Source organism: Castor canadensis, chromosome 9 (genome assembly GCF_047511655.1).
Source record: "Castor canadensis chromosome 9, mCasCan1.hap1v2, whole genome shotgun sequence".
NCBI classification, from domain to species: domain Eukaryota; kingdom Metazoa; phylum Chordata; class Mammalia; order Rodentia; family Castoridae; genus Castor; species Castor canadensis.
In genome coordinates, this window is record NC_133394.1 from 76,225,239 (window position 1) to 76,237,512 (window position 12,274).

The following is a 12,274-nucleotide window of genomic DNA, read 5'->3' on the forward strand; positions in this document are numbered from 1 at the left end:
ACAAATATGAAACATGCTATATGTTTGTGTGATGCATAAACATAATATTTTATATACATATATGCGTGCATGTATTTACTTCACAGATTTTACCAACAAAGAATCGTAAAACTCCTTGGAGTAGACAGAAATGAAGTGAATGACAAGAAAACCTCTTCTTACCTGGTAAATGTCAGAAAGGCTACTGCTTCCAGAATCACTGGTGATACTACATCCTGAATGGCTGGATGACACGTGGGTAACCTGTGGATGGAGGCTGTCAGTAAGGTGCAGTTTTGTGAAATCTGCAGGAAGCTATGGGAGGAGCAGAAAAAACTAGGATTACAATTTCAATCAATAATTCCAAGAACACATTTTAAAATCATGCTATAAACTATTCCAGACCACTGAGTCAAAAATGTTAGTAGGAAAGAGCCTGAAAAAGAACTTTCATCTTTCACATTTACAAATTACCAAATGCTATCCTATTTGACCCAAGTCGTAACATTTTAAGATCTATGAGCATTCAATGAACCTTAATAATACTAAATTCAATGCTTAGGTAAGTGGGAGTGGTATGTAAGATGAACTTGGGTAGCATTTAACTCAGTAAGCCACAATTTTCAAGACATTAATGAGCAATTCGTTATCTACTATTATTTGTTAGTGATCACAAGTGTACCTTTGTGGCAAGAAGCAGTTTAGATAAGAAAACAGATTTCAGGTTCTTCTGTGCTAAAATGATGTTTAAAAGTTTAAAAATGGGGAGGATAGAAGGAAAGGATGTAAGAGATTGAATATGGTAGAGATATTATGTATTCATATATGAAAATGGAAAAATGAGACCTGCTGAAACTGTTCCAGGAATGGGAGGAGGAGAGATAAAGGAGGATGATGGAGGTGATGAATTCAACTATGATATATATATTGTAAGAACTTTTGTAAATGTCACAATGTGCCCCTGGTACAACCATATGATTAAAAAAAATAAAAATAAGTAAAATATTATGTACACTAAGTACTATTAAAAAAAACCTTTAAAAAAGTTAAAAAGAAAAGCAACTTAGAAACAACAAAGTGTATTGTCATACAAGTTAACGGTACTAGTTCTATAGAAAATAAGAGAGAAGAGGGCCATCCAAAAATGTAGAACTAAGAAAGTTATAGACATTTATTTATACATATATAAATATCAAAAATTAAAATAGCTTCTATGAAAAAAGTTGATTCACTAAGTATTTCTCAAATGCTCTACCTACGATCCTTCATGTATTAGAGAAAATAAATGCTGAAAGCAAACATTCACACATTTGCTCATCTGACAAATACTACTGGACCCCTTTCTCTGACTATCAGCAAGTCAGTGAGATGCTAAGAAAACACTGCCTGCAAGTATCTTACATTCTTATCAGCTATTACCAATTCTTTTTTATTATCATATTATTATTGTGACATATTTCATTATTATTTATTATCTTTCTTTCCTTTTCTCCTCGTTCTTTGGTCTCCTCTACCAGTTCCACTTCCACTTTTGGATACAAGTTCTGTATATATTTGTATGTATATGTAATATTGCTTATATTTATATTGGACCTATACTCCACATATGAGAGAAAACATGTAGCATCTGACCTTCTGAGCATGGCTAACTTCACTTAAGATAATGTTCTCCAGTTCCATCAATTTATCTGTGAACGAAAGAATTTCATTCCTCTTTATGGCCAAATAAAATTCCATTGTATATAAATACCACATTTTCTTAATCCATTCTTCAGTAGGGGGGCATCTTGGCTGTTTCCATAGCTTAGCTATTGTGAATAATGCTGCAATAAACATGGGTGTGCAGGTGCCTTTGTTGTAACCTGACTCACATTCCTTCAGGTATATCCCTAGGAGTGGAATTGCTGAATCATAAGGCAGTTCTGTTATTAGTTTTTTAGCCTCCATACTGCTTTCAACAATGGCTGTACTAATTCACATTCCTATCAACAGTGCATGAGGGTTCCTTTTCCCCTGCATCCTTGCCAGCATTTGTTGTTTGTGTTCTTGATGGTAACCATTCTAACAGGAGTGAGGTGGAGTCTTAATGTGGTTTTTATGTGCATTTCCTTTAGCAGCCAGGGATGTTGAGCATTTCTTCATGTGTTTTTTGGCCATTTGGATTTTTTTTCTTTGAAAAAGCTCTGTTCAGTTCATGTGCTCATTTCTTCACTGGGTTGTTGTTCTGGGACATCCCTTGTCAGATAAATAATTAGAAATTGACATGTTGCTAGAGCTTGGAAAAGTAAGACATTCAGCCAATCATGAAATCATTGCAAACATTACTCACTTCCCTAAGAGGATTTTCTTTTAAAACTTACCATTAAAGATGTTATGAAACACATAAAATTTAGAAGATAACAATTTCTCCTTAAGAAATCGATAGGTAAACACTTCTCAATTCAAAACTTGTACATCTTATTCCAAAACGAGTGAAACCTCTGCAGAATTTCTTCAGGAACAACGTGAAGATTTTTGCATCAATGTTCATTAAGGAGATTGGCCTATAGTTCTCCTTTTTGGAGGTGTCTTTGCCTGGTTTGGGGATAAGTGTAATACTGGCTTCAAAAAGGTTTTTGGCAGTTTTCCTTCCCTTTCTATGTCATGGAACAGTTTATGGAGGGTTGATATCAGTTCTTCTTTAAAGGTCTGATAGAATTCAGCAGAGAATCCATCAGGTCCTGGACTTTTCTTTTTGGGGAGACTCTTGATTGCTGCTTCAATTTCATTTTGTGTTATAGATCTATTCAGGTGATTAATTTCCTCTTGGTTCAGTTTTAGATGATCATATGTGTCTAGAATTCTGTCCATTTCTTTAAGATTTTCAAATTTATTTGAATATAGGTTCTCGAAGTAGTCTCTGATGAATTCCTGGACTTCCATGGTGTTTGTTGTTATCTCCCCTTTAGCATTCCTGATTCTACTAATTTGGGTTTTTTCTCTCCTCATTTTAGTCAGGTTTGCCAGGGGTCTGTTGATCTTGTTTATTTTTTCAAAGAACCAACTTTTTGTTTCATTAATTCTTTGTATGGTTTTTTTGGTTTCTATTTTGTTGATTTCAGCTCTTATTTTTATCATTTCTCTCCTATTTGTTTGGGATTTGCTTGTTGTTGTTTTTCTAGGAGTTTGAGATGCATCATTAGGTTATTGATTTGGGATCTTCCAGCCTTTTTAATATATGCACTCATGGCTATAAACTTTCCTCTCAGGACTGCCTTTGCTGTGTCCCATAGGTTCTGGTAGGTTGTGTTTTCATTTTCATTGACTTCCAGGAACTTTTTAATTTCCTCTTTTATTTCATCAATGACCCATTGTTCATTAAGTAATGAGTTATTTAGTTTCCAGCTGTTTGCATGTTTTTTGTCTTTACTTTTGTTGTTGAGTTCTACTTTTACTGCATTGTGGTCAGATAGTATGCACGGTATTATTTCTATTTTCTTATATTTGCTGAGGCTTGCTTTGTGCCCTGGGATACGATCTATTTTGGAGAAGGTTCTGTGGGCTGCTTAGAAGAATGTATATTGTGTAGAGGTTGGATGAAATGTTCTGTAGACATCTACTAGGTCCACTTGATCTATTGCATATTTTAGATCTTGGATTTCTTTGTTGAGTTTTTGTTTGGACGACCTATCTATTGATGATAATGGAGTGTTAAAGTCTCCCACAACCACTGTGTTGGCGTTTATATATGCTTTTAGGTCTTTCAGGGTATGTTTGATGAAATTGGGTGCGTTGACATTGGGTGCATACAGATTGATGATTATTATTTCCTTTTGGTCTATTTCCCCTTTTATTAGTATGGAATGTCCTTCTTTATCTCATTTGATCAATGTAGGTTTGAAGTCTACTTTGTCAGAGATAAGTATTGCTACTCCTGCTTGTTTTCGGGGGCCATTGGCTTGGTAAATCTTCTTCCAGCCTTTCATCCTAAGCATATGCTTATTTCTGTCGGTGAGATGAGTCTCCTGTAAGCAACAAATTGTTGGATCTTCTTTTTTAATCCATTTTGTCAAACGGTGTCTTTTGATGGGTGAATTAAGTCCATTAACATTAAGCGTTAGTACTGATAGGTATGTGGTGATTCCTGCCATTTAGTTGTCTTAGTTGTTTGAAGGTTTGATTGTGTGTACCTAAGTTGAGGTTACTCTCTACTTTCTTGCTTTTTCTTTTCCTGTAGTTTGGTGCTGCCTGTCCTTTCAAGGTTATGTTGGGTTTCACTTTCTGTGTGCAAAATCCTGCAAAAATCCTCAACAAAATAATGGCAAACCAAATTCAACAACACATCAAAAAGATTATTCACCATGACTAAGTAGGATTCATCCCAGGAATGCAGGGGTGGTGCAACATACGAAAATCAATAAATGTAATAAACCACCTTAACAGAAGCAAAGACAAAAACCACTTGATCATCTCAATAGATGCAGAAAAAGCCTGTGATAAGATCCAACACCATTTCATGATAAAAGCTCTAAGAAAACTAGGAATAGAAGGAAAGTACCTCAACATCATAAAAGCTATATGTGACAAACCTACAGCCAACATTATACTTAACGGAGAAAAACTGAAAACATTCCCTCTAAAATCAGGAACCAGACAAGGATGCCCACTATCTCCACTCCTACTCAACACAGTACTGGAATACCTAGCCAGAACAATTAGGCAAGAAGAAGGAATAAAAAGAATACAAATAGGTAAAGAAACTATCAAAATATCCCTATTTGCAGACGACATGATCCTATACCTTAAAGACCCAAAAAAACTCTACTCTGAAGCTTCTAGACATCATCAATAGCTAAAGCAAGGTAGCAGGATATAAAAGCAACATAGAAAAATCATTAGCATTTCCATACACTAATAATGAACAAACTGAAAAAGAATGTATGAAAACAATTCCATTTACAATAGCCTCAAAAAAAATCAAATACCTAGGTGTAAACCTAACAAAAGATGTGAAAGACCTCTACAAGGAAAACTATACACTTCTGACGAAAGAGCCTGAGGAAGACTATAGAAAGCAGAGAGATCTCTCATGCTCATGGATTGGTAGAATCAACATAGTAAAAATGTTGATACTCCCAAAAGTAATCTACATGTTTAATGCAATTCCCATCAAAATTCCAATGACATTCATTAAAGAGATTGAAAAATCTACTGTGAAATTTATATGGAAACACAAGAGGCCACAAATAGCCAAGGCAATACTCAGTCAAAAGAACAATGCAGGAGGTATCACAATACCTGACTTCAAACTATATTACAAAGCAGTAACAATAAAAACAGCATGGTACTGGCACAAAAACAGACATGAAGACCAGTGGAACAGAATAGAGGACCCAGATATGAAGCCACACAACTATAACCAACTTGTCTTTGACAAAGGAGCTAAAAATATATGATGGAGAAAAAGCAGCCTCTTCAACAAAAACTGCTGGGAAAACTGGTTAGCAGTCTGCAAAAAAACTGAAACTAGATCCATGTATATCACCCTATACCAATATTAACTCAAAATGGATCAAGGATCTTAATATCGGACCCCAAACTCTAAAGTTGATACTGGAAAGAGTAGAAAATACTCTGGAGTTAGTAGGTATAGGTAAGAACTTTCTCAGTGGAACCCCAGCAGCACAGCAACTAAGGAGATAGCATAGATAAATGGGAATTCATAAAACTAAAAAGCTTCTGTTCATCAAAAGACATGGTCTCTAAAGAGAACACCCACAGAGTGGGAGAAAATATCTGTCAGCTACACATCAGACAAAGGACTGATAACCAGAATATATAGGGAACTTAAAAACTAAATTCTCCTAAAACTAATGAACCAATAAAGAAATGGGCAAGTGAACTAAACAGAATTTTCTCAAAAGAAATTCAAATGGCCAAAAAACACATGAAAAAATGCTCACCATCTCTAGCAATAAAGGAAATGCAAATTAAAACCACACTAAGATTCCACCTCACCCCTGTTAGAATAGCTATCATTAGCAACACCGCCACCAACAGGTGTTGGCGAGGATGCGGGGGGAAAAAGGAACCCTCTTACACTGCTGGTGGGAATGTAAACTAGTACAACCACTCTGGAAAAAAATTTAGAGGCTACTTAAAAAGCTAAAAGTTGATCTACCATTTGATCCAGCAATACCACTCTTGGGGATATACCCAAAAGACTGTGACACAGGTTACTCCAGAGGCACCTGCACACCCATATTTATTGCGGCACTATTCACAATAGCCAAGTTATGGAAACAGCCAAGATGCCCCACCACTGATGAATGGATCAAGAAAATGTGGTATCTATACACAATGGAATTTTATGCAGCCATGAAGAAGAATGAAATGTTATCATTCGCTGGTAAATGGATGGAATTGGAGAACATCATTCTGAGTGAGGTTAGCCTGGCCCAAAAAACCAAACATCGTATGTTCTCCCTCATATGCGGACATCAGATCAAGGGCAAACACAACAAGGGGATTGGACTTTGAGCACATGAGAAAAGCACGAGCACACAAGGGAGGGGTGAGGATAGGTTAAGACACCTAAAAAATGAGCTAGCATTTGTTGCCCTTAACGCAGAGAAACTAAAGCAGATACCTTAAAAGCAACTGAGGCCAACAGGAGAAGGGGACCAGGAACTAGAGAAAAGGTGAGATCAAAAAGAATTAACCTAGAAGGTAACACACATGCACAGGAAAGTAATGTGAGTCAAGTTCCTGTATAGCTATCCTTATCTCAACTAGCAAAAACCCTTGTTCCTTCCTATTATTGCTTATACTCTCTCTTCAACAAAATCAGAGATAAGGGCAAAATAGTTTCTGCCGGGTAGCGAGGGTGGGGGGGAGAGGGAGGGGGTGGAATGGGTGGTAAGGGAGGGGGTGGGGGCAGGGGGGAGAAATGACCCAAGCATTGTATGCACATATGAATAATAAAACAATAAAAAAAAGGAAGAACTTGAAGACAGCAGTCTGCAGACATGCATCAATGACTATGATTTTACACAGATCTAAGTGCTCGTTATGAAACACTGAAAAATTTTGTTTCTAGCCCAGGCTAGGATACCTTTCCTCACCCTTACTGCATTTCCATTTCATTCAGTCACCAGAGAAGGCAACTGGCTCCCTGAACTCAGGGACTCTGTCATCAATCAATACCTGTAATTACAGAGTAAGAAACTGATTTCCTTTCCCTTTTTCCTTCCCCTTCCCCTTTCCTTTCCTTTCTTTTCTTTTCTTTTTTATTTTTTTGGTGGTACTGGGTTTGATCTCAGGGCCCTGTGCTTTGCAAACAGTCAACCACTTGAGCCACACTCTGAGTCCTCTAGTGAGAATCTTTTACAGACATAATTTGGGCTGACATGTGCCATACAGTCTAAACACAGTCTACTTTTTTTTTGAATTAACTTAAAATGCAGATAAAGCTGCAAGTACCTAATCCATCTTTATTCACTGAATGATTGTTTATTCGAGTCTCACACGACTCCTGTTTTCAGCGTCCACTGCCTGGTCATCTGACCAGCATCACACATGAGGTGCACTAGGAGCTGTGTGGGTGCCACACCCCCAGAAAAGACCTGGTCCAGCCTTTACATGACACTAAGACTCGTCTATGACTGCTACTGCCTCAAATACCAGAATTAAATAGTAATGCCAGGCTCAGAACCACAAAAACTGCGAAAAGAGAAAGATTTTTGCCCTTAAAATTGTAATTCTACTTAATAAATACTTACTGAGTATTTGCTGTGTCAGACCCTGAGCTAGAGATGGAATACACAGTAAGGTCACCATTACTGAGCAACAGGAAAACCAATTAAACCAAGCTTTTCAAACATTTTGGCCTTTATTCTCTTCTCCTAGCACCTGTATTCTTTGTACAATAGCATAAAATAAAGATACATAAATAAAGCATATACAATTTATAATTGGCACAGTAGTGGAAATAGGAGGATTAAGATCCAGGCCAGCCAAGGCATAAGGCAAGACCCTATCTCAATATTAACTTACGGACATGGTTCAAGTGGTAGAATACCTGTCTCATAAGAATTAGGCCCTGAGTTCATTCCCCAGTACCACCAAAGAGAAAAAAGTAACCTAAGTTGAAAAGCAACTGATAAGAGATTAAGGCAACTCTTTTTGATAGCTAATTGTGGCAGGAACAAACATTGTCTTGTGTACAATTTCCCCAACACTTGAAGATCAGAAAAAAATTATGTGCTGTACACATACACGACAACTACTTTCAACACCTTAAGAAAGATATGGCACAGCAAGAGGAACCTCTAAAAGTTTGTCATTAAACATAGTTGTATTTTTTTTCTAAAGTGAAAATACTCACCTGAGACCTAAAACAAAATAATCCAGAGAGTTTCCCTAGAATTACTGGGGTGGTTGATTAATTACATGTACATATGGCCAAATGAAATATCTTGTGGTCTGTTTAGAAACACAGTTTTATGATGGTTTTCAAGTAGCAGACACTTCATTCCCACTCCAGACACACGCGTGCATGCACACACACACAGAGATACATACAGATACAGATACACACACACACACACACACACACACACACACACACACACACACACACACACACACACACACACACACCCCCTGCATTAAAATCCTTTTTCTTTTCAATTGATTTTCAACCATTTACAAGCACTCAGAAAATCCAAACATCTTTGCATCACACATTTCAAGAACTTGCAATGAGAAGCATGCAACTCTTGCCAGAGCCCAGATGTTTTCAAAGTCATCTTGATCAGCACCTCAGCTACATGAAATTCTAAGCACCTCTACATTTTCTCTTAATGTCAGTGATAATTCCTGCCATTATTATGGGGATGGTGTTCTGAGTGTTTTAGAACTTGTCTACTTGGTCTACTACTTAGGAAGGTCCAGAGGCAGCACCTCACTGCTACAAAACAAAAAGTCAAACTGCTAGCATGGAAGTGTCCAAAGCCCCTAGCTAGCAGACTCCAAAGCCTATGAATACCCATAACCCCGCATGCAGCAGTGCTGATAATGGAGAATACTGATAACATTCTGTATGTACTATACTCGAGTCCTCAGCCTCTTGTTTTCCAGAGCCACTTAGCATCGCTGCTATGGAAGCAGGGTCCCTGAAGAGGGAGGAGCTGAAGGTAGTGTCAGCTTCTATCACCTACTAGACAACAACCGTAATGAGCTCCTCAGGGACTGGGCTTGGTTATCCCAGCTGAGAGAGTGCTCAATGGAGTATGGAGATTGGGAAATGAAGGTTTCAAGTCAAAGGGATCCATGGAGGATTCTAGGCTGCCTTCTTTTTGAACAAAAATATCCCGCAGTATCTGAGGATGCTCAAGTCCCACATATAAAATAGTGCAGTATTTACAAAGAACCTATGTCCAGTCTATTTACTCATTTATGGTCCTGGGGTTGGAACTCAGGGCTGTGTGTTTTCTACACAGGCACTCTACCTCATAACTGCTAAATTACTTCTAAATTACTGATATCTAATACAGTGTAAATGCTATGTAAATAGTTGTTGTACTCAATAATTTCTAAAATAGTAACCCCAAAATATCTCTGTATTTCAAAGAGATCCAATTTTTCCCCAAGCATTTTCAACTCAAGGTTGGAGAACCCATGGGTGTGGAGTTCATGGAAAGGGAAAACCAACCAACTATAATTGGTTTGGGAAGAAAATCTCACCCAGAATTAAAAGCATTAACTCATAAGCTATTTAAAAATTGTAAGTGCTATCTTGTACCCAAATGCAAATTATTGGCTGGACACATAGTGCATGCCTGTAATCCCAGCTACAAGGGTGGCAGAGATTCAGAGGATCACTGTTCAAGGCCAGACAGGGCAAAATAAAAAAGGTTAGTGAAACCCTATCTCAACCAATAAGCCAGACATGATGGTACACACTTGTGGCCCCAACTACACAGGAGGCTGTAGGTGTGGGAGGCCATGGGTAAGAGGATCTGGGTCTGAGACTGGCCCCAAGCAAAGACCTGAGACTCTTCCTGAAACATAGCTAAAGCAAAAAAGGACTGGAGGTGTGGTTCAAGTGGTAGAGTGCCTGCCTAGCAAGCACAAGGTCCTGAGTTCAAACCCCAGTACCAGCCAAAGATGAAAAAACAAATACACTTAGAGCTACACCCAATGGCCTAGACTGTTTAGCTAGTCACTAGTGCCCTCTCACTGGGCACAAAGCTGATCTACATGTCCTGACCACCTTACGGTAACACAGGTACTAATACAAAGAGCGTGAAGCTTTTGGAGAACAACGACCAGAAGCGACTGCCATTTCTATGTCTATATGATAATTTTCCCACAACCCTCTCCACAACTTTCTCCTTTCCCTTAGAGAGTATCTGTGTTGAAGACAACACAACATGAAATAGGGGAGACTTGGAGCTCTGAGTCACTATTTAGAAGAAATGTCTGCGACCAAGAACACTGGATCTTATACAAAAGGGAATACCCTCTCCTGTGTTTACAACATTGTATTTTATTTTGTTTGATACAACATCATATGATAACTCATATAAAACTATGACCACTTTTGCAGCTTACTTGTGAAAAATCCTCCACAGTAAAATACTAAACTGTTTAATTCCCTTATGGACAAGTAGGTAGGGATCTGATCACATTTGGACCTACCATTCCATAGAACTGTGTGCAGTGTGGGTACAATAAACACTAGAGTTCACTTACTTACTGTTACTTATTTGGTCAAACTTTTATTGAAAACCAGTGCGCTAGGCCCTACTCCAATCTGCCAACTAAAGTGTAAGTGAAACAAAGCCATGCACCTAGCAATCAGTGAATGCAGATAGATAATCAAACGGTAAACAGGAGACCAGCCAGGAGGGATCAGAACTGCCTTCAACAGAGATCATGCAGACTGACAGCACCTGACTTTCCAAAGATGGGATACACCATAGGTTTTTTCATGTTTATATCCAGCATTTGTTACAAAGTACACTTACATTTGCTTTTGTATAAAGCTGAGATAAATTTAGCATACCAGTAAGGCAAAGGAATATAATTGTTTATGAAAAATTCTTGTGCTATTTATCCAAGTTAAAAACAAAATTTTTATAAAAATTTAAGAATAGACAGTCAAATATATTCAGAATTGTTCAGTAATCTATGAGTGGAACAGCACTAATATCTACTCAAATTTCAAGACATAATTATTACATGATGGAAACCTGCAGATAATTATTTACCCTCAAAAAGTGTCATTTATAAGTTTAAATAGAAAATTAAGTCTAGAAGTCACCTACTTAGTCAACTAAGTTTGATTACTCATAAAAGTCTCTGAATAAACTATTTGAGAATACATACTTCTCTTCCAATTTATGCTAGGATCTCCCTTTAGCCTCCTCTCTGTGAGGTGCTAGGGATTGAACACAAGGCCTAGTGCATGTCAGGCAAACATTCTACTACTGAGCTATAGCCCCAGCATACTTAGTCTCTTAAATAAGAGGAACTAAGAAAATTTATTTTCACTATAGGAAGAAGCATGACTGTCCTCAAAATCCTTGATTCAAATCCTTATATCCTGGCATTTGTGTGAGGGAAGACATCAAAAAAGAATTAAGCTACATGGTGGCAAGTAATTTGAGAATTAGTAAAGGAGGATACAGGACGAAGAGGGTGGAAGGGGTGGCACACAGGTAACATTTGAGCAAAGGGTCTGAAGGAAAGAAGGCCTGAGCCTTGCAAAAACACACAGAGCAACAGGCATCTCAGGTATGAGGACATGAAGAGCTAAAGTCTCAGGCTGGGGGTGGCCTTGACGTGTTTTAGGAATAGTTAGAAGGTCAGCACAAGATCTCAAATAGGAGAGGGATGTGGGCAGAGCTAGTCCCTGGGGCAATAATGTAGGGATGCTGTAGGAGAGTTTGGATTTTACTCTGAATGACATGGAAGCCACTGGCAGTTTCTGAGCACTCACAAGGCACTCATCAAGAATTTCAATTTTTTTTTTAACCTCCTGTCAGCTGTAAGCATTGATCTCACTGGAGAGTAGAACAGTGGTCCCCAGAGGCTAGAAAGGTAGGGGAGTGGCAGGGGTGGGGAGTAGACAACAAGACCAAAATGTAGTCAGTAGAGGAAAAACTTGTGGTGTTCTACAGCACAATGGGGTGACTGTAGTGTTCAATAGTGGAAGAGAAGAGTTTAAAGGGTCCCAACACAAAGAAATGACAAATGTCTCAGGAGACAGAAATGCTCACTATACTAAGTTGTACCCATAAATATGTCA

General features: G+C 38.0%; 1 protein-coding gene across 15 annotated transcripts in view; it reads right to left on the minus strand.

Annotated features, from left to right (window-relative positions):
* Positions 1 to 12,274, minus strand: part of Rapgef2 (Rap guanine nucleotide exchange factor 2) — a 241,802-nt gene that overhangs the window by 65,020 nt on the left and 164,508 nt on the right. For 14 of the 15 annotated variants that reach the window (XM_074041719.1, XM_074041722.1, XM_074041715.1 and 11 more), the window contains one exon: positions 163 to 294. In XM_074041719.1, the coding sequence (XP_073897820.1) occupies positions 163 to 294 (132 nt within the window). Of the gene's footprint in view, positions 1 to 162; positions 295 to 2,339; positions 2,379 to 12,274 lie in introns of those variants that run through there. The other variant, XM_074041726.1, reaches the window with a different exon arrangement.